Source organism: Heterodontus francisci, chromosome X (assembly GCF_036365525.1).
Source record: "Heterodontus francisci isolate sHetFra1 chromosome X, sHetFra1.hap1, whole genome shotgun sequence".
In the NCBI taxonomy this organism is placed as follows: domain Eukaryota; kingdom Metazoa; phylum Chordata; class Chondrichthyes; order Heterodontiformes; family Heterodontidae; genus Heterodontus; species Heterodontus francisci.
In genome coordinates this window covers 4602591-4626202 of record NC_090421.1, presented here as the reverse complement: position 1 = coordinate 4626202, position 23612 = coordinate 4602591, and the positions used below count along the sequence as shown (strand labels likewise).

General features: G+C 46.8%; 1 protein-coding gene across 3 annotated transcripts in view; it reads left to right on the top strand.

Moving 5' to 3' along the window:
• Nucleotides 1-10504: 10504 nt before the first annotated feature.
• The window catches only part of LOC137358664 (complement C1q-like protein 2), a 50679-nt gene continuing 37571 nt past the window's right edge, over nucleotides 10505-23612 (top strand). For all 3 annotated transcript variants that reach the window (XM_068024810.1, XM_068024812.1, XM_068024811.1), the window contains exon 1: nucleotides 10505-11345. In XM_068024810.1, the coding sequence (XP_067880911.1) occupies nucleotides 10776-11345 (570 nt within the window). In that variant the 5' untranslated portion in view covers nucleotides 10505-10775. The remainder of the gene's footprint in view (nucleotides 11346-23612) is intronic.

The following is a 23612-nucleotide window of genomic DNA, read 5'->3' as shown; positions in this document are numbered from 1 at the left end:
AAGCCGGTGTTCTTCTCCGACCACTGCCTCTTACTGGCTGACTGTCACTTACAGGACGACCAGCGGGTTGGCAGAGGGACGTGGAAGCTCAATGCGACACTGCTGACCCCAGAGAACGTTGAGGAACTCAAAAGGGATTACAAAGGTTGGAGGACCGTGAAACCCCTCTTTGAGTCTCCAGTTCACTGGTGGGAAGCGATTAAGGAGAACATCAAGAGGTTCTTCATCCACAAAGGTGTTCAGAAGGCGAGAGAGAGACAGAGGGAACTGTCCCGACTCCAGAAAATTATGCAAAATCTACTCCGGTTGCAGTCAATGGGGTTCGAGGTCAAGGAGGACCTCCAAGAGGTGAAGAGCCAGCAGGCCTCGCTCTTTGCCAAGGAGGCCTCCAAGATCATCTTCCGGTCCAGAGTCCGCTCCATCGAGCAGGATGAGACGTGCTCGCGTTACTTCTTCCAAAAGGTACACAGAGAGAGCTCTGTTATCAGCAGCCTGAAGGAAGAGGATGGCTCGGTAACGTCTTCGCAGTCCGACATACTAAGGATCAGCAAATCCTTTTATGCTGGGCTGTATGACGCGAAGCCCACAGTCAGCAGAGCCTCCCAGTCCTTCCTGTCATCTATCACAGAGGTCTTAGATGACAGCAGGAGGGAGAGACTGGACAAGCCGCTAACTCTGGATGAGCTGACAAAGGCCGTCAAGTCCTTCAAGATGAGTAAAACTCCCGGAAGCGATGGCTTACCGGTCGAGTTGTACTCGGCCCTGTGGGACTGGGTCAGCCCGGACCTGCTGGAAGTATACGAGAGTATGCTCCTGGCCGGCAGCATGTCAGAATCCATGAGGAAAGGCATCATCACCCTCATTTACAAGCGGAAGGGGGAGAGGGCAGAAATCAGAAATTGGCGGCCCATCTCACTGCTTAATGTTGACTACAAGATTCTGTCCAAAGTCATAGCCAGTCGAGTCAAGTCTGCTCTGGAGTTGGTGATTCACCCCGATCAGACCTGTACTGTACCCGGCAGGAAGATCTCTGATAGCCTCGCGCTACTCAGGGATACGATCGCCTACGTACGGGACAGGAGGGTGGACACCTGCCTCATCAGCCTGGACCAGGAGAAGGCTTTTGACAGGATATCGCACACCTACATGATGGACGTGCTTTCCAAAATGGAGTTTGTGGATGGAATCTGCAATTGGATCAAACTGCTCTACACAAACATCAGTAGCGCAGTCTCAATCAATGGGTGGGAATCGGAAAGTTTCCCCATCCAATCTGGAGTCAGACAGGGCTGTCCTCTCTCCCCGGTCTTGTTTGTTTGCTGTATTGAACCCTTTGCTGAGTCTATTAGGAAGGATGCGAGCATAAGAGGGGTGACAATCCCAGGCAGCGGAGGCACTCAGGTCAAAACCTCCCTGTACATGGACGACGTCGCCGTCTTCTGCTCGGATCCGCTGTCTGTGCGCAGACTGATGAGCATCTGCGACCAGTTCGAACTGGCCTCGGGAGCCAAAGTTAACCACGGCAAGAGCGAGGCCATGTTCTTTGGCAACTGGGCTGACCGATCCTTTGTCCCCTTCACCGTCAGGTCAGACTACCTGAAGGTGCTGGGGATATGGTTCGGAAGGGCCGGGGCGTGCACCAAAACATGGGAGGAGCGAGTAGCCAGGGTACAACATAAGCTGAGCATGTGGGGGCAGCGATCTCTCTCCATTGTGGGTAAGAACCTGGTCATCAGGTGCGAGGTGCTCACGTTGTTGCTGTACGTGGCGCAGGTCTGGCCCATACCCCACTCCTGCGCTGTGGCGGTCACCTGAGCCATTTTCCGCTTCATCTGGGGATCTAAAATGGACCGGGTCCGGAGGGACACAATGTTCAAATCTCTGGATAAGGGCGGGGAAAATGTACCCAACGTGGCCCTCAACCTGATGACCACCTTCGTGTGCGGCTGCATCAAGCTGTGTGTAGATCTCCAGTACGCAAACTCCAAGTGTCACTACGTGCTGAGGTTCTATCTGTCCCCGGTGTTGTGAAGGATGGGCCTGGTCACATTGCTGCGGAACGCTCCATCCAGTTGGACCATGCCGTACCACCTATCCTTTGTGGAGCAGTTTCTGCGGGAAAACACCTTTGACCACCGATCCATCAGGCAGTGGTCTGCACGGAACGTCCTCAAGGCCCTACGGGAAAAGGAGACGGGGGATCCTGTCGGATGGCTCCCCGAGCAGACCGCCAAAGTCATTTGGCAGAATGCCTCATCATCAGAACTTTCAAACAAGCACCAAGACGTAGCTTGGCTGGTGGTGAGAAGGGCCCTCCCCGTCAGATCCTTCATGCACGCCCGAAGTCTCGCCCCCTCCGCGCAATGCCCCCATGGTGGCTGTGGTGGGGAAGAGACGGTCGCCCGTCTCCTCCTGGAATGTGTCTTTGCAAAGCAGGTGTGGAAAGAGATGCAGTGGTTTTTGTCGAGGTTCATCCCAAGCAGCTCTGTAACACAGGAGTCTGTGCTCTACGAGCTGTTCCCAGGGATGCACACCAAGACAAACATCAACTGCTGCTGGAGGACTATCAATTCGGTGAAAGACGCCCTTTGGTCTGCCCGAAACTTGCTGGTCTTCCAGCGCAAAGAGTTGTCCACCACCGAATGTTGCAGACTGGCACATTCCAAGGTCCAGGACTACGTGCTGAGGGACGCACTAAAGCTTGGGGCAGCCGCAGCAATGGCTCAATGGGGAAAGACCACTGTGTCAGGTCCCCCCACCAAGCTAAACTGAGGGGCTGGATCCATGGGAAACCCCTCGAACTGTATCGGGAAAATTTTATTTGCTGTAAAATGTAATTGGCATGACAAATGAAATGGAAGGGTTGTGAGGCAACTCATGATTGTGGCGGAATCTCCATCCCGACTCCAGCGCCTTCACGTGGAGGTCTGGAGGAGGAGGGTCGCGAATCGACTGCCTCTACATTTCGCAGGCGTACGTCTCCCGCGTTTCGGCGGCCTCCATGCGGCTGGTGCCGTGCTCGGACCACCGCCTGGTGTGGGCGGAGTTTACTCCGCTCCGCATGCGGGCGGGGTCCGCGTACTGGCACTTTAACAACCGGCAGCTGGAGGACGAGCGATTTCGGGATTCGTTCTGTCGATTCTGGGCCGACTGGAGAAGGAAGCAGGGGGGCTTCCCCTCCTTGAGGCTATGGTGGGATGTGGGCAAGACTCACATCCGCGTCTTCTGTCAGGAGTACGCGAGGGGGTCAACCAAGAGGCGGGAAGCCGAGATCGGGCGCCTTGAGAGGGAGGTGCTCGACTTGGAGTCCCGCCTCGGTCATGCCGTCGTGGACCCGGCCCTGTGGCAGGCGTACAAAGAGAAGAAGGGCGCGCTGAGGGACCTGCAGCTCATAGGGTCCCGAGGCGCGTACGTGAGGTCGCGGATCCAGATCCTGGAAGATTTGGACCGCGCCTCACCCTTCTTCTACTCGCTGGAAAAATGGCGGGGGGTCCGTAAGCAGCTCGTTGAGCTGCTGGCCGACGACGGATCCTCCATTGCAGATCCAGAGGGAATGGGCCTCCTGGTCCGGACTTATTACAGTGCGTTGTTCTCTCCGGATCCGTCCAGCGAGGATGCGCGCAGAGTTTTGTGGGAGAACCTGCTGCAGGTCAGCCCGGAGGGCGCCGAAGGATTGGAGGCTCCGCTCACGTTGGCGGAGCTGACTGGCGCCCTCCACCAGCTCTCAAGGGGCAAATCCCCACGGCTGGATGGGTTGACCGTGGAGTTCCTCAGGGCGTTCTGGGACGTCCTGGGGGACGATTACGCGCGGGTCCTGGGGGAAAGCCTGGCGACTGGGGAGATGCCCCTCTCATGGCGCAGGACGGTCATCGTTCTGCTGCCGAAGAGGGGCGATCTCCGCCTGCTTAAAAACTGGCGTCCGGTCCCTCCTCAGCACGGATTATAAGATCTTTACCCGGGCTATGTCTACCTGCCTGGGCTCCGTGCTGGACCACATGATCCACCCTGACCAGTCCTACATGGTCCCGGGCCGGTCCATCTGGGACAACATCCACCTGGTCCGGGACCTGATCCATCTTTCCCAGAGGACTGGTCAGTCGGTCGCCTTTCTCTCCCTCGATCAGGAGAAGGCGTTCGACAGGATGGATCACGAATACCTTTTCGGGACTCTGCGTGCTTTCGGACTCGGGCCGCATTTCATGGCCCGGGTCCAACTTTTATACGCCGCCGCAGAGTGTCTAGTCAAAGTTAACGGGTCCTTGACGGCGCCCCTTCGCTTTGGGAGAGGAGTGCGTCAGGGATGCCCAATGTCCAGCCAATTGTATACCATCTGCGTGGAGCCCTTCCTGTGCCTGCTTCGCAGGAGGTTGACGGGATTGGCTCTGCGCGAGCCGGCCATGCGGGTCGTCCTCTCGGCTTACGCCGACGACGTGCTCCTCGCAATCACAGATCCCGTTGACTTGCGGAGGATGCGCGACTGCCAGCAGACCTTTTCTGCCGCGTCCTCCGCGAGAATCAATTGGGAAAAATGTTCCGGACTCCTGGTGGGTCAGTGGCGGGTGGACTCCCTGCCGGAGGAGATGACACCTTTTGCGTGGAGCACCATGCACCTCCTCTATCTGGGAGTCCACCTTAGCCCCGCTGACGAAGCCTGGCCGGCAAACTGGCAGGAGTTGGAGGCGAAAGTCACCGCTCGGCTGGGGCGCTGGACAGGACTGCTCCGAGTGCTTTCCTACAGGGGCCGAGCGCTGGTCATAAACCAACTGGTGGCCTCCATGCTGTGGTACCGGTTGGTCACTTTGGCCCCGCCCCCTGTATTTGCCACCAAGATCCAGAAGAAACTCGTCGATTTCTTCTGGGGCAAGAGGAAACACTGGGTCTCTGCCGCAGTCCTGAGTCTCCCGATTGAGGAGGGCGGCCAGTCGCTGGTGTGCGTCCGCACCCAGGCTGCGACTCTCCGCCTTCGGACCCTGCAGAGATACCTGTACGTCGAGCGTCCTCCCAGATGGTGTGCGCTGGCGACGTATTTTTTCCGCCAGTGTCACTGCCTTCAAGACGACACGCAGCTCCTGGTGGAGTCCGTTAGCCGCGCCTCTCTGAGGGAGTTGCCTGTCTTTTACCGGGATCTATTCCGAGTCTGGAACATGGTCGCCTCCAGTCAGGGCGCTCCCCTGCCGGCGGAGGAGAGCGCCTCGGCTGTCCGGGCGGCCGACTCCGGGGACAGTCCGGCGGGCGGAGGAGTAGCCGAAACCCCCGGGACGCCCCTCACTGCGGGTGGTGAGGGGGCTCGGGAGTGCGGAGCGATCCCGGCCGAGCTCACACCCGCTCGGCCGGAACTGTTCATTGGACCCAGGCCCCGAAACCCTCCTCGGGAGCCGGTCCCGCATAACCCGAGCCGCCTCTCGGAAATGCCCTCCGTGCCATTCCAATCGGCGCGGAGGGGTTTCCTGTACGGGCTGCTCCTGCACACTCTCCACTTCCTCGCCCTCGTCAGACGGCCGGACACGCCCTGGCGGTCCGCGTTGCCATCTGGCGGCGAGGGGAAACCCCGATGGAGGTCTCTCTACGCGGGAGTCTTCCCCCTTTACATCGGGGACCTGGGGTGGAGGGTGTTGCACAGAGCAGTCCCGTGCAATAGGCTTTTCAGTAGGTTCACGGACTCCCAGGCCGCCTGTACTTTCTGCGACCTGGTCGAGTCCGTGTTCCACGTTTATACGGAGTGTGCGAGGTTGCAGCCCCTATTTGAGTATCTGAATGGGCTGCTCCTCAAATTCTGGCTGCACTTCAGTCCCACGCTCCTGATCTTTGGGCACCCGGTGCGGAGGGGCGTGGGCCGGGAGGAGGATCTCCTCATCGGTCTGCTCCTGGGCCTGGCCAAGGTGGCAATTCACAGGTCCAGGTTGTGGGCCGTCGGGGGGTCCGTCCTCCCCGATTGCCTGCCCCTCTTCCGCGGTTACGTTCGCGCCCGGGTGTCCCTGGAGAAGGAGCATGCGGTGTCCGCTGTTACGCTTGAGGCCTTCCGTGACTGGTGGGCACCGCAGGGACTGGAGTGCATCGTTGACGCCGAGAATGGCATTTTAATTTGAGTTTTTTGTTGATTTATCTGGTTTTAATAAAGTTATTTTAAAACTGTAAATATGTATATGAAGGGGGCCTGAGGAATAAAGGCCCCCTCGATGTGAAAAATATAAAAGGGGCCTGGGGTATGAAGGCCACCTTAAAAAAAAATGGGGGTTCGATACAGAGTAAAGCTCCCTCTACAAAAAAAAACTCATGATTGTAATGAAGGAAACTGATCTCCCTTGCAATGTTTGTATTTTTTGGTGCTGTTTGAAACTGTTTGAAATGTAATTTTTACAGAATTTTATGAATAAAGTATATTTTGGAAATTAAAAAAAACATTTATTGTTTGTGGGAGTTTGCTGTTCCCTAATTAGCTGCTGTGTTTCCTACATTACAACAGTGACTACACTTCAAAAGTACTTCATTGGCTGTAAAGCGCTTTGAGACATCCAGTGGTCATGAAAAGTGCAATATAAATGCAAGTCTTTCTTCCTTCCTTCTGATTACCAAATGTTCTATCATACTTGTGCAGGATGCACTGAACAGTTATGTCTGCACCACTTGTGAAAGTTATTCAGTCAATTTCCCTCATGGGGTAAATTCAGGATTCAATGGCTTGGCATTGATTATCTATATATGGTCCGACACTGTAATTATACTGCGTGTTTTGTGCCGATGAAAAATATAGTGCCGGAACAGGATGTGCAGCATATCCTGCCCAAGTTGCATCGATTTGGGTTTTTTTCCTAACTGTAAAGGACCACCTGGTAACAGTGTGGTGCACCAACGATGCAGTACATCAGCTGCAGTAAAACTGCGACAGGGGTAAAACTGGAAAGAACTCAAACAGTCCTTGAGTTACTAATCAGAGGAAAGACTGACAACAATTGCTCACCTCTTTTTTATTGTAATGTCAGAAATGTTGCTACCAATCAGAGGCTGATGAATAGAGCTGTCTCCATCTGTTTAAGTACAAATGCCTAAAGTTCTGTTTAGCTAATTGAAGAGCAGTGTGAGCAAGCAGTATAACTTCATACCTGCTGCTCCAAAAATAATGGTCATCCGAATACTAACAGTATAACTGAGGTATGTACCTGCCACAGTACAGTGCTCCACAGGAGAAAACCTCGTGACTCCACAATTCAAAGCATAGTTTAGTACTTTAATACCTATGCCTCTGTTAAGTAACCTTGATGTTTTATATTGAGCTAATAGATGTGGAACTTTTGTCACTGGGCAGGTATGTTACCAAATAAACCTGAAACGTATCTTACATAGTATCCTATTATGGTCTCTTCGAAAGATTCCAAGCTGTGCTTCACTTACAGTGAATTACTTTGAAATTGGTTAACACCATGTCATCTTTAACATCTATCTGAGCCACAGGAAAAGAGAGGCAGGTTTAATATCTCTTCTGGAGGACAGCGCCTCTGACAATAGATCGCTAGTATTAGTCCGGATGGCATTTGAACGCACAACCTTCTGGTTCAGAGGTGAGAAGGTGACCAAGCTGAGCTGGTGTATAGTGAAGGGATACAGTCGCGACTTCATTAGAATGTTTGCGACCTTGTATTGTGTTATGATTGTATTTTAACATATAAAACAGACTCCTAAAGTAAATCTGCCAGACATTCATGCAGATCGTGGCGCACTGTAAATGAATATGCCTGAGTGAGTGAGTCCAGGTCTGGAAGGAGTCTTGTTGCAGTTTGACCCACCAACATTGGACGGAAGAAACAAACATATTAAAATTAACGCAGTAACATTTTTGCCTCCTCACTCATGACATTTCAAAAGTAACTGTTGGAGAACTACCCATGGAATCTGTTCTTCATCTGAAGCCTCCTAAACGGAAGGAGGAAATAATAGCAAACAACTGAATGATTTAAACCACACAATTTGGGAGACATGTTTGTCGCAGGAAATACAGCAAATGAAAAAGCCAGAACAGCAAAACAAAAGATCACAATTCCTGTGAATGAGTTCTTAAAAACCTAGCGACCAGTCAGTAACATTTGCCACCATAGTTTTTAATTCCAAGATTTGTGCAGTTGTCGCTTCCGTGGGAGAAGCAATTTGGTTCGTTAAAAAGTTAACTTCCTGCTCTGCATATAGGGAACTGAAAGCTTTTTGGCGAATGTCACATTCTGGGCGGGATCATGAACATACCATACTGCAGCCACGGCTATTGTGGATAATATTGCGTGTCACTTGCCCTACTGTCGGCCTACTTTGTGCAAATTGGTCATAGCCTGACATCCAGAGGATAACCTGGATGTGGATGTATTTTTTCCCAATTTTTAAAAATCAATATGGGTGTATTCTACTCAACAAATAGATCTTTTAAACTTTCAATTTCCCTTGGATCGAATTGTATGTGGTGGTGGTCGGTGTTTACACGAAGGTTGCAAGTAATATTATTCTAACATATTCCTAATGTGGACTATTCTCCGGGTGAAGCGACCTTGCCAGCCTTATTAGAAACCTTCTTCCAATGCTGAGGAGGTGACGATCGGTTTTTAATTGGCTGGGTAACTACCGTTTCTGCGCTCAGGAAACCTCCCATAGAGCCTCCTAATCCTCATACAATATTGTGGCCAAGTAGAGCGCTCCTCTTCCCATTCTCTACATTATGCCAAATCCTGATCCCAGTTAATTCGCAACCTTGATCCTGCTTTTTAAAACAAGCTTGAAATGTGCCTAATTAACTGGCCCTGCCGATCTCACCAGAGATAAACAATCGCCTCCTTTTACCTAAAGGCAGCTGTACTTAATCTTTGAAACATAACCTGATAACTAAGGTCACCGTTATCGCTAGAATATATATTTTGATTTGCAGCAAGTTTCACAATGATCCATTGAAGCCAGGTTTATTTTTTCAACAATAACAAGAATAGGACAATACTGCCTAACTGACGGTTTATTAAAATTGAATTCTAGCTAATTTGGTTATTTAAAAAATATTTATTTAACAATAAAACTTTCTGCGGAGAGGCAGCCTCTTCAAATGGCAGAGCCCAGTGTTGCAGTTTGGATGCCGATGATTAATTATGGTTAGAAATCGTATTGATTGCGGTCTGTGGGTCTCGTTTACGTCTTTATCAGGTTTAGAGGAGAATTGATAAACATGGTACATTGTCTGCAGCGCAAGACAAGGCAGTCTGGACGAATTGTTTTTGCAGAAACCCTGCACATAATTGTCTGATCACACTGGAACACAGTGAAATTATATTTTACTGACCGTCCCAGAGGTGTGTGTTATATCACATCGTGGAAGAACCGTGGTTTAATTGTTCTATGAAGCATACGCCCCTATAGTATTTATCTGTGGACACACAGACAAGTTGGATGAAGTAATTGTGCATTTATTTAGAAAAAAACATGACACTGAAAGGCTCGTTTGCTTTTCTGTAAATGCATAAGAAAACAGAGCCAATACTGGCGTTCAACTATGATTCATTCAATTAATCTTAGTGAACATTGCATTTAGTTCTACAGTCGAAACAGACAGAAGTTGCATCGGGGGAGAAATGCGTATTCCCGGGCTCGAAGTTGCAAGTTGTTGTTGCAATGTTCGTTGCAACTGGCGCTGGAAACGGAATTATATATGTAAATTGATAGTTCCACCTGCGAGTCTGAATCGGAATTGTGCTGTTTTAAAGAGGGGGAACACAGAGCGTTTCATAAAACAGCCACCAAATGAGAGAGAACAAAGATCGCTTTGTTGCTAAGCTTTGTCCCAAACGTGTTTTTTTGTTTTGCCGAGACATTCTTGGAAACTTGGTCTCCAAAGAATCCTTCAGGTTCTGTGTTGTCTGTAAATCAGCAGCGGCTTTCTGTTCAAATCTGAATAAAGTAACTTGGTGGGACGCAGCACTTCGCCAGAATGAATTCACAGATAGCACTGATATTGAAAGCGGTGTATTTTGTAGGATATCTGATACCAGAAGACATTAAACCAATTCCTTGTATTATTTATCTCTTGCCACGGTTTCAGTCAAGTGCGTGTGTGATGAAATTGCACTGGGCGAGTTCTGCAGTTCCTACAGAGGTACTGACATGTTGTGATATGTGCTTAAAAAGTGTAATCCTCCAGCTAGCCAGAATAAATGGTCCTTTAAAAATCACAAGTACGTTACATATGAGTTATTGCTACGTTCATTTAAATGCAAACTTCATATGGTTACATCACTTAAGTGTTGCAATATTGTCACCAACTTTAATGCTGTAGTGATTGCCTTACTGCTTGATTGTTTTAAATATCCGAAGACTTTTACATTTACTTTTTAAAAAATCCCGCAGACCTGCCCGCACTTCTGTAAAGCAATCCCAGCCTAGGGCGGTTGGCGTCAGGAAGATGTGATTTCACACGATCTGAAGGCAGGGGTCGCTCAGATTGTCCACAAAATCCCCTTTTCCCTCGTCAGACCTTCTCTAGCAGCCTCTCCGAGCAGACACTTCGCACTGCTTTCCTCATTGATGGACATTGGATCTGGCAGGGGAGAACAAGCCTAGAGCAAAACTTTCTCTAGCAATCCTGTTCTCTTTTCCAGAAACTATTTTTCTCTCGATAGATAGATTTTTCCCCTGTTGCGGTGGTCTCTGCTAAATCGTTCACCATTACTTCCAAAAGTGAAGACGATTTTTTGACGCTGGCTGCGTCCAGGATCAGCCGGAGGAAGCGAGTGATTGGAGCGGCCATTGGGGTGGCCATGGTCTTAGTTCTGCTCATCGCCATCCCTTTGCTGGTCCAAAGCTCCAAGGCTTCTGCTCACTATGAGATGCTAGGCAGCTGTAGAATGGTCTGTGACCCCTACAGCCCGAAGCCTAGCTCCACGGCGGCAGAAGCCATCCAGGATCTCGCCGTTATGTCCCCACCACCCTTCATCCACGGGGGCAAGGGCGACCAGGGACGCCGAGGCAAACCTGGACCCAGGGGACCTCCGGGAGAACCCGGACCCCCAGGTCCACGAGGTCCACCTGGCGAATGGGGGGATCTGGGCAAACCGGGTCCACCTGGACCACTGGGATCAGGGACAGGGACATTCAGCACAGCCTTTCACAGCCCGAAGATCGCCTTCTATGCCGGGCTCAAGAAACCGCACGAGGGCTACGAGATTCTTAAGTTTGATGATGTTGTGACTAACGTTGGAAACCACTACGAGGCTTCTACGGGCAAGTTCACCTGCACGGTCCCCGGGATCTACTTCTTTACTTACCATGTACTGATGAGAGGAGGGGACGGGACCAGTATGTGGGCAGACCTGTGTAAGAATGGCCAGGTAAGTCCTATACTCCGAAACTAAAGTTTGTAAAGTTTATTCAGTAAGAAAAAGTGCCGCAGTTATACCCAGCAAACTTCAGCAGATCGGGGCTGCTACAGCGGGCATACTTCATATTTCAGGGAAGTTTCGTTTACTGAACAGCAAAGTCGACTGATTTTCGGGGGGAGTTGTTGGTGATGGTGTGGGAGGGGGTGGATTTCCAACATCTGTCTTTCTTGGCTATTTCTCATCCTCCCACCTCCGCACTTACTGCATTTCCTTCCATGGTACAGAGCGATGTTCAACAGCATGAAAGAAGCCTGGCCCCAAAAACAAGGACACGGTTCCAAGAGTTCAAAGGGGCGAAAGGCGAGTGTGGTTAATAAGGGTTGTGTGCGCGTACATAAGTGTTCGTGTATATGTATCATTAGAATCATACAGCACAGAAGAAAGCCATTCGGCCCATCGTGCCTGTGCGGATCTCTGAAAGAGCTATCAATTAATTCCCCTCCCCTGCTCTTTCCCCATAGCCCTGCAATTTCCCACTTTTTAAGTAGACATCCAATTCCCTTTAGAAAGTTATTATTGAATCTGCTTCCACCACTTTTTCAATCAGGCGGCGCAATGGTTAGCACCGCAGCCTCACAGCTCCAGTGACTCCGGTTCAATTCTGGGTACTCCCTGTGTTTGCGTGGGTTTTTGCTGGGTGCTCCGGTTTCCTCCCACAGCCAAAGACTTGCAGGTTGATAGGTAAATTGGCTATTGTAAATTGCCCCTAGTTTAGGTAGGTGGCAGGGGAATATAAGGAAGGTGGGGATGTGGTAGGAATATGGGATTAGTGTAGGATTAGTATAAATGGGTGGTTGATGGTTGGCACAGACTCGGTGGGCCGAAGGGCCTGTTTCAGTGCTGTATCTCTAAATAAATAAATAAATTCCAGATAATAACAACTCATGGAGTTTTTAAAAATCTCTATCTTTCCCCTGGCTTTTTTGCCAATTACCTTAAATTGGTGTCCCTTGGTTACCAACCGTGCTGCCAGTGAAAATAGTTTCTCATATAGAACTCTATCAAAACACCTCATAATTTTGTACACCCATTAAATCTCCCCTTAACCTTCTTTGCTCTAAGGAGAACAATCTCAGCTTCTGTGGTCTCCCCACATAACTGAATTTCCTCATTCCTGGTACCATTCTGGTACATCTCCTCTACACCTTCTCTAACAGATTGACATCCTTCTTAAAGTAGGGTGCCTGAAATTGGACACAATACTCCAGCTGAAGTCTACCCAGTAAAAATATTTAGCATAACTTCCTTGTTTTTGCACTCTATGCCTCTGTTTATAAAGCCAAGGATCATGTATACTTTTTAATGTATGTGTGTATTTATATAGTGTATGTATATTCTAAACAATTATTGTGCAATAACAAAATATGTGTTCAATATAATAAAAGCAAAATACTGCAGATGCTGGAAATCTGAAACAAAAACAGAAAGTGCTGGAAATACTCAGCAGGTCTGGCAGCATCTGTGGAGACAGAAGCAAAGTTAACGTTTCAGGTCTGTGACGTTTCATCAGAACTGGCAAAGGTTAGAAAATAATTAGGTTTTAAGCAAGTGAAGTGGAGAGGGGGTGGGGAGAGAACAAAGAGGAAGGTGTTTGATAGATTTAGATTTAGATATACAGCACTGAAACAGGCCTTTTGGCCCACCGAGTCTGTGCTGACCATTAACCACCCATTTATACTAACCCTACACTAATCCCATATTCCTACCACATCCTCACCTGTCCCTATATTTCCCTACCACCTACCTAAACTAGGGGCAATTTATAATGGCCAATTTACCTATCAACCTGCAAGTCTTTTGGCATGTGGGAGGAAACCGGAGCACCCGGAGGAAACCCACGCAGACACAGGGAGAACTTGCAAACTCCACACAGGCAGTACCCAGAATTGAACCCAGGTCGCTGGAGCTGTGAGGCTGCGGTGCTAACCACTGCGCCACTGTGCCGCAGTGGTTAGGGCAGGAGAGATTAAATAACAAAGCTGTCCTGGGACAAAGGCAAAGAGTGTGTTAATGCTTGTGGTGAAAGACAAGTGTTCAATATAATTGTGTTAAAACTGTAAGGTGTTCATCAAACCTGTGTAGAGGGAGAAAAATGTTTGCCTTTCTTTGTAGTTGTCCCCCATAATCCAACTGTATTTTAGTTTGTTTTGAATTTGGAAAATCTTGCATGAGCCCACAGTCAATTCCTATCAAAGTATCATTCCCGGCTGGGCTTCACATCTGGAAGAACTCAATGCTGTTTATTGTCCCTCACTACTCGGCTCTAATGAAAAGCCAAGAAGAAATATCTGGGCTTTTAATTTAATGTTTCATTAGCCACAATATCCTATTTCATAAATCGCTTGTGGATCCACCATCTTGAAAATCTTGCCACTCAACGCAAACCTGATGTGGAGCACTTGCTGCAGGACTGTAGTGAGTGGAGGGCTGGCAGATGTCATAAGCTGCTGATGTCACCCAAAACTGCCACCTCAGGCAGCTGCACTTAAATTGGCAGTCACCTTATGGAGAGAGAATTTTGTGTTTTTTGTTTCGGTTTCATCCTCTGTAGACAATCACTAGTGAGTTGCAGTTAACTGTCAAAGTGGGTACCAGGGGTGTTCAGATCTTTGGGTCACATTCAACCCCCGAGTCCTGGCAGTCTGGTCCACAAAGGCCATGCAACTCAGCACGATCACTCTTATGTATGTTATTTGCTGCTTTGTCTATATATAATTTTATGGGTCTGGAATACTGTTTGTCACATTTAGATCCCAAGAAAGAACACCAAGATCTATTCGTATCAGCAACTTGAAGTATCTGCAAATTAATGGGCGCATAGGTTTAAACTTCATATGTTCTGTACCTTCTGTGATGATGCACTTCACAAAAGCTTTGGATTCCCCTAACACTCTCAAGTAAACTGATGAGATTCAGACCCACATCAAAAACACTCATCCTGCACAATGGGATTTCTTCAGTGCTGCAAAGAGAGAGACTGGTACGAGTGCAAAGCTCCAGGTCCCGATTGGTCTTTTAACAAAACCTTTTAAACCGCTTTCTACATACTATTCCCCCATGGACTGTCAAAAACTAGTCACAGCCTAAAATCATCTGAAAATATTGCACATTTGCTAAATAATAAATAGATACTTTCTGTTTCATAAATGGTTATTTAGTGTTGATTAGTACTGGAAAAAAATGCCACCTGCAACATTATGAGCAGCCATTGCTTTTGAGTGTTGGTATCTAACAAGCAAGGATTGACTGGGACCAGTGTGGCTCAGGGCTGGGGTCCCTCAGACCATCGTGGGGACAGAGTCTTGTGAGCAGCTAATGCACCTTTTCTCAACCTCAGTTGGCAACCAACAGTCAGTGTGCTTTGGACAATATCTTTTTCAGCTGGGAGGAAAAGGAACTGCATGCTATTTTTGCCAGTGATATTGCGCAAAATACAGATACCTGCATTCAAACATGGTTTTGGTCATCAAATCAGGTGTTTGACAAGCAAATGAGAAACGTTTAGTTAAACATTTTTTGATGAAGATGATACTTTGATAACTCCCAGTGACTTGATTATCTTGGCGTAAGCCATACTGTAAACCCTTGGGGATTTCACTTAACTCAAAGTATCTTAAACAGAACAAAATATATTTTTGGGGCACAAACTGCAAGGAGTAGTGTCATTCCCTTCATTGTACAACTCAAGTAATTACATGAGAATCAAAAGTTCTGAATCTTATTCCCTTTGTTTTCAACATTAAATATAATCCTCTGAATTAAATGCAGTTACATGTATAAACCAGTTGTTTTCAAATTTGTCCCATTCATTTATTTAAAGATTTCAGCAGTTTGCTGTCCTTGTTCAATGTAACAGGAAGGCAAGCATGCTATGAATAGAGATGAGTGTAGAAATAAAATTGATCAAAAATTAAACTGCTTTATTGTTGCTCTTCCCAGCATCCTTTTTGAAACAACAGATTTAATGTAGAAATCCAAATGGGAGGTGGGATTAATTTTGCTTAAATTAAATAACTTACTTAATTGCACAAAGTCTTTGGTCCCTGCATCATTTCTCATATATTGGCTAGTGATCGATCTCCATTTCTTCTTCACCTGCTCTTTCTCTCTTTCTAGCAATGTAACTGCTCTTCTCCCGTTTTACTGTGATCATTGTGCTTTGTACTATTTTGATAAAAATATTGTTTCTTAAAAACAATCAAAAGTGTCTCTGACAAGCACTTTACCCTCCTTGCTTGTTCCTTCCTGTGGCCTTCAACCTAGCTGGGCTTACAATGTCTTTTCAGGGTCAGCAATTAAATTTGCTCCCTCAGCATCTCCTTTCCTCTTTTTTTTCTTCAATCATGAATTCATAGTGCAGATGGTTTCTCTGCCCTCATCTACCCTATGGTCCTGTTGTACTTTGTTCCACCTGATTGGTTTCGTGCTCTCCTGTAAAACTGACACCACTTTAAATTTAAAATATAAATCAAGGCAAGATGAGGACCTGTTTTTCCCCCCCATCCTTTTGTAGTAATTTTTGCTGTTCATTAGGGTGTATGTTATCAGTAATTGAAAATGAAACAATTTTCCACTTTAGGCAGTCAGTATCCAGCATCAAGGATTTTTGGGTTAGATATAGTATGGCCAGTTGCTGAATAAAGCCTCCTGTACTTTGCTCAGCTATGTGACTTAACCCGATCTAAGATGGGCAGCCTCTAGTACAACAGTGTGATGTTTCCACTTCCCACCACAACCACCTTTATGACCTGTCCAAGTAACATTGTCAATTTGATGGCAATTAGTGCTCTGTTTGCACTGTGCAACCTTGTCTACAAGGAACAGGGTCATGACTGTCCAACCTCGTTTCGTATGAGTCCTTTATCGAGAAGAGCATTTTAACCTATCTGTCTTCACTGGAGTTGAACTCACCACACAGGTGAAAGGGTACTGTGCTAACTGCCTGCAGACCCAATCCTTGCAATTGTTATTTTTGACACCATATACTGCAGCCTTGTATTGGTGTAAAACTTGTATGTACTGCATATTCAACAACAGTGTGTCGATAGAAGGGAATGGAACCAATGTAGCTTAAGCTGTTGTTTGACTCTTACTTGCTGAAATATTCATATTATGGAAAGAGGGTACCAGACCTAACAATTTTCCCCATTTCAAAAATAAGGTTCTCACGAGTATATTAAATAAACTTTTAAAAGAAGTCCAGAGCCAATTTTAAAATGTTCACGGTATCAAATGACAGTACCCCACTACTGGCCACCCAACTAAATACAGTAATAGCCAAAGCTAAAAGTAATACATCTTGGATATGAAACCGGACATGATTTAGGAATTGGCAAAAAAATAAATCCTTTAAACAAGTTAGGCCTGCAGAGCCCTAAAACTACGAAGAATTGCCAAATCAGTTAATACTGTGCTGGTTAATACCCTTTAAGAAGAGCTGAATGCGTATGTATTTAGGAATGGGATTGAGGATAAGTAAAAATGGGGATGATCAAATTTTGTGTGAAATATGATGGTTCCTGAGCTGATGGTACCAATGAAATGACACATAAAGGGAAGCAGTTGGTGTGAAGTGTATAATGTAATATCATTTTGGAGTTTGAGTTAACTTATTTTCATGGTGGGGGGAGAAACTTTGTCGAACATTCCCTCAGTCCAAGGTACGTTAGATTGGATATGACCTGCAGAAGGAATAGCCTTGATGGGTTGTATATGGAATACATCATATTAATTGAAGAAAATTTGTTTTCCCCCATTCACAAAATCACAGGAAGAGACTTTGTAAGTTACCAGTAACCAGCAGTTGTGAAGCATAAATGTGGCAACAAAGCGGAAACTTGAGAGACACCAGTAAGCATAGAGGTATCTCCCTTTTTAACATCTAAGATTATATGGCATTTTATACTTGCCCTTTACCCTAATTTCATAAATGGATATGCTGTCCATCTTTATTGGTACTTTTTCTGCAATTTGCAGTTAGGTGCGTATGTTGAAATTTGTTGCATATATGGCTTTGAGTTAAGTTAGAAACATTTATAGAATTAAACTATTACTTACAAGAGTGGGACTAATTGGATATCCCTTTCAAAGAGCTGACATAGTTACAATGGGCCGAATGACCTCCTTCTGGTCTGTATGATTCTACTTAAAGTAAATTAACAGCATTGTGACAATTTGCTGTAACATGAAGTTGCCACAACTGCCAATGTTGCAGCATTGTATTGAGGGCTTCTGCGTATATTATTCTAGCTCCTCCCGGAACGGAGCTTTCCTACTCCCTCACCCTCCCCATTTGACACAATCACTGAAAAGGTTTCCCAAAATCCCTAATGTAAGACTTCAAAAGATAGCACAACATGTAGTCTGTGAGATATTTGCCACATCTCCACAATTGTCTTAAAATGAAAAACATCTTAAGAAATTATATTTCAAACATGCAGAGTAATTAAAACAGATCACAACCAACAGGGAGGGTATGATGAATATCATCTCAAGACATCAACTATAACTCATTAGCTCATTAGTGTCTTTGTTACTTGCAAGTTATCCCAATCGCCTTGGTTGTGTGGGTATTTCTCATACCTCATTGCTGATTGTAACATATCCTCTATATAATAAACTGCAATTGTCTTTTATTTATGAATTGATTGATGTGCTTGTCCTGAGTGAATACAAGAGATGCTAACTTCACATTGAGTGTGTGGACAAAAGAGCTGATTGAGAGGAGAAATTTGCTTGTGCATTGAAGGGTGACCTTTCTACACATAAACATGTTGTCTTCTCAATTAGCTGCTGATCTATAAGTTCTGTCGAACAGTTAGGCTTTCTTGCATTCAACCAGGACAGGTATGTTCAATTGACCTGTAGCCAAAGGATAATAAAGAAAAAAAATTTTCTTCAAAGCTTATTATTTTAGTAAGTATTCCTTGGAACAGAAATACAGTCTGTGGGATTAAAACCTGACTGCTGATGCTCAGCTAATGGCACAGCGCGGGTAACCACGTGGGTGCAGAATGGTAAGGCATGGGCTCGTGCTCATTATTTGCTGTATGGTGAGTTCCCAGCATCAGTTGTGCCTTGGTGAAAGGTGCAAAAATTAAGGTGTGTGATGTTCTTTACAGGGAGGGAGGGATGGAGAATCAAAAATCAAGCCAAGTTTGGCCTGAAGCACCCAATTCAACTCTAGTGCAACTGGTACAGTATATTATATTGGTACAGTACTAGAACTGTCCTGGATTCCATGCACCAGTATTTAGTTATACTGGATAACCAAATATTTGTGAAAATGTCCAAATTTATACCAATTTAATATGTGCTGTGAGAATCATGTCCACTGAGAATTAAATTCTGCTGTACAATTAGGAAGTCTAAGGCACTAATGGACAAAGACGAGAGTGGTCCTAAAGGAAGAGTGCTAAATTGGGGGAAGGACAACTATACCAAAATTCGGCAGGAGCTGGGGAATGTAGATTGGGAGCAGCTGTTTGAAGGTAAATCCACATTTGATATGTGGGAGTCTTTTAAAGAGAGGTTGATTAGCGTGCAGGAGAGACATGTTCCTGTGAAAATGAGGGATAGAAATGGCAAGATTAGGGAACCATGGATGACAGGTGAAATTGTGAGACTAGCTAAGAGGCAAAAGGAAGCATACATAAGGTCTAGGAGGCTGAAGAAAGACGAAGCTTTGAAAGAATATCGGGAATGTAGGACCAATCTGAAACGAGGAATTAAGAGGGCTAAAAGGGGTCATGAAATATCTTTAGCAAACAGGGTTAAGGAAAATCCCAAAGCCTTTTATTCATATATAAGGAGCAAGAGGGTAACGAGAGAAAGGATTGGCCCACTCAAGGACAAAGGAGGAAAGTTATGCGAGGAGTCAGAGAAAATCGGTGAGATTCTAAACGAGTACTTTGCATCGGTATTCACTGAGGAGAGGGACATGACGGATGTTGAGGTTAGGGACAGATGTTGATTACTCTATGTCAAGTTGGCATAAGGAGGGAGGAAGTGTTGGGTATTCTAAAAGGCATTAAGGTGGACAAGTCCCCAGGTCCGGATGGGATCTATCCCAGGTTACTGAAGGAAGCGAGAGAGGAAATAGCTGGGGCCTTAACAGATATCTTTGCAGCATCCTTAAACACAGGTGAGGTCCCGGAGGACTGGAGAATTGCTAATGTTGTCCCCTTGTTTAAGAAGGGTAGCAGGGAAAATCCAGGTAATTATAGACCGGTGAGCCTGACGTCAGTGGTAGGGAAGCTGCTGGAGAAGATACTGAGGGCTAGGATCTATTCCCATTTGGAAGAAAATGGGCTTATCAGTGATAGGCAACATGGTTTTGTGCAGGGAAGGTCATGTCTTACCAACTTAATAGAATTCTTTGAGGAAGTGACAAAGTTGATTGCTGAGGGAAGGGCTGTAGATGTCATATACATGGACTTCAGTAAGGCGTTTGATAAGGTTCCCCATGGTAGGCTGATGGAGAAAGTGAAGTCGCATGGGGTCCAGGGTGTACTAGCTAGATGGATAAAGAACTGGCTGGGCAACAGGAGACAGAGAGTAGCTGCAGAAGGGAGTTTCTCAAAATGGAGACGTGTGACCAGTGGTGTTCCACAGGGATCCGTGCTGGGACCACTGTTGTTTGTGATATACATAAATGATTTGGGGGAAAGTATAGGTGGTCTGATTAGCAAGTTTGCAGACGACACTAAGATTGGTGGAGTAGCAGATAGTGAAGGGGACTGTCAGAGAATACAGCAGAATATAGATAGACTGGAGAGTTGGGCAGAGAAATGGCAGATGGAGTTCAATCAGGGCAAATGCAAGGTGATGCATTTTGGAAGATCCAATTCAAGAGTGAACTATACAGTAAATGGAAAAGTCCTGGGGAAAATTGATGTACAGAGAGATTTGGGTGTTCAGGTCCATTGTTCCCTGAAGGTGGCAACGCAGGTCAATAGAGTGGTCAAGAAGGCATACGGCATGCTTTCCTTCATCGGACGGGGTATTGAGTACAAGGGTTGGCAGGTCATGTTACAGTTGTATAAGACTTTGGTTCGGCCACATTTGGAATACTGTGTGCAGTTCTGGTCGCCACATTACCAAAAGGATGTAGATGCTTTGGGGAGGGTGCAGAGGAGGTTCACCAGGATGTTGCCTGGTATGGAGGGCGCTAGCTATGAAGAGAGGTTGAGTAGATTAGGATTATTTTCATTAGAAAGACGGAGGTTGAGGGGGGACCTGATTGAGGTGTACAAAATCATGAGAGGTATAGACAGGGTGGATAGCAAGAAGCTTTTTCCCAGAGTGGGGGATTCAATTACTAGGGGTCACGAGTTCAAAGTGAGAGGGGAAAAGTTTAGGGGGAATATGTGTGGAAAGTTCTTTACGCAGAGGGTGGTGGGTGCCTGGAACGCGTTGCCAGCGGAGGTGGTAGACGCGGGCACGATAGCGTCTTTTAAGATGTATCTAGACAGATACATGAATGGGCAGGAAGCAAAGAGATACAGACCCTTAGAAAATAGGCGACATGTTTAGATAGAGGATCTGGATCGGCGCAGGCTTGGAGAGCCGAAGGGCCTGTTCCTGTGCTGTAATTTTCTTTGTTCTTTGTTCTAACCAAACTCCTTTCATTTAGGGACCTTATAGCCAGGAGACAGAAATCAATCTGGGCTCAATTCAAACTGGATCCCTGAGGTGGAACAACAGTTTGCCAGCCCAATGTACAAATCAGAAAACTCTGTATTCTAACAGTCCACACCGTTCATGAAAGCAATGAAACTGTCAATCCCACTTGCCAGGCTGTATTAAAACCAAGTAACAACTGTAAAAGGGTAATGTTTTACCTTTTCTGTCTGGACTAGATCTGAACTCTGGACGTAGAGGTGAATTGGTACAGAGAGAACATTATTGTCTCGGATTGATTTGAACCTTTGCCCTCGTGACTTTTTTTTATTTGTTCATGGGATGTGGGCATCGCTGGCTCGGACAACATTTATTGCCCATCCCTAATTGCCCTTGAGAAGGTGGTGGTGAGCTGCCTTCTTGAACCGCTGCAGTCCATGTGGGGTAGGTACGCCCACAGTGCTGTTAGGAAGAGAGTTCCAGGATTTTGACCCAGTGACAGTGAAGGAATGGAGATATAGTTCCAAGTCAGGATAGTGTGTGGCTTGGAGGGGAACTTGCAGGTGGTGGTGTTCCCATGCATCTGCTACCCTTGTCCTTCTCGGTGGAACAGGTTGCGGGTTTGGAAGGTGCTGTCGAAGGAGCCTTGATGAGCTGCTGCAGTGCATCTTGTAGAAGGTACACACTGCTGCCACTGTGTGTGGATGGTGGAGAGAGTGAATGTTTGTAGATGGGGTGCCAATCAAGCGGGCTGCTTTGTCCTGGATGGTGTCGAGCTTCTTGAGTGTTGTTGGAGCTGCACCCATCCAGGCAAGTGGAGAGTATTCCATCACACTCCTGACTTGTGCCTTGTAGATGGTGGACAGGCTTTGGGGAGTCAGGAGGTGAGTTACTCGCCGCAGGATTCCTAGCCTCTGACCTGCTGTTGTAGCCACGGTATTTATAGGCTACTCCAGTTCAGTTTCTAGTCAATGGTAACCCCTAGGATGTTGATAGTGGGGGATTCAGTGATTGACATTCAATGGCATTACAAGGGGAGATGGTTAGATTCCCTCTTGTCTGAGATAGTCATTGTCTGGCACTTCTGTTACTTGCCACTTATCAGCCCAAGCCTAGATATTGTTCAGGTCTTGCTGTATTTCTACAAGGACTGCTTCAGTATATGAGGAGTCATGAATGGTGCTGAACATTGTGCAATCATCAGTGAACATCCCCACTTCTGACCTTATGATTGAAGCAAGGTCATTGATGAAGCGGTTGAAGATGGTTGGGCCTAGGACACTATCCTGAGGAACTCCTGCAGTGATGTCCTGGAGCTGAGATGATTGACCTCCAACAACCTCAACCATCTTCCTTTGCACTAGGTATGATTCCAACCAGTGGAGAGTTTTCCCCCTGATTCCCATTGACTCCAGTTTTGCTAGGGCTCCTTGATGCCATACTCGGTCAAATGTTGCCTTGATGTCAAGGGCAGGTCACTCTCACCTCACCTCTGGAGTTCAGCTCTTTTGTCCACATTTGAACCAAGGCTGTAATGAGGTCAGGAGCTGAGTGGCCCTGACAGAACCTAAACTGAGCGTCAGTAAGCAGGTTTTTGCTAAGCAAATGTATTTATTTATTTATTTAGCGATGCAGCACTGAAACAGGCCCTCCGCCCACCTAGTCTGTGCCGACCAACAACCACCCATTTATACTAATCCTACATTAACCCCATATTCCTACCACATCCCCACAATTCCCCTACCACCTACCTATACTAGGGGCAATTTATAATGGCCAATTTACCAATCAACCTGCAAGTCTTTGGCTGTGGGAGGAAACCGGAGCACCCGGCAAAAACCCATGCAGTCACAGGGAGAACTTGCAAACTCCGCACAGGCAGTACCCAGAATTGAACCCGGGTCGCTGGAGCTGTGAGGCTGCGGTGCTAACCACTGCGCCACTGTACTGCCCAAATGCCGCGTGATAGCACTGACGATGACACCTTCCATCACTTTACTGATGATCGAGAGTAGACTGATGGGGCGTTAATTGGCCGGGTTGGATTTGTTCTGTTATTTGTGTACAGGACATACCTGGGCAATTTTCCACATTGTTGGGTAGATGCCAATGTTGTAGCTGCACTGGAACAGCTTGGCTAGGGGCACGGCATGTTCTGGAGCACAGGTCTTCAGTACTATTGCCGGAATGTTGTCAGGGCCTATAGCCTTTGCAGTATCCAGTGCCTTCAGCTGTTTCTTGATATCACGCGGAGTGAATCGAATTGGCTGAAGTCTGGCATCTGTAATGCTGGGGACTTCAGGAGGAGGCCAAGATGGATCATCAACTCGGCACTTCTGGCTGAAGATTGTTGCAAATGCTTCAGCCTTGTCTTTTGCACTGATGTGCTGGACTCCCCCATCATTGAGGATGGGAATATTTGTGGAGCCACGTCCTCCAGTTAGTTGTTTAATTGTCCACCACCATTCACAACTGGATGTGGCAGGACTGCAGAGCTTAGATCTGATCCGTTGGTTGTGGAATCGTTTAGCTCCGTCTATCGCATGCTGCTTACGCTGTTTGGCACGCAAGTAGTCCTGTGTTGTAGCTTCACCA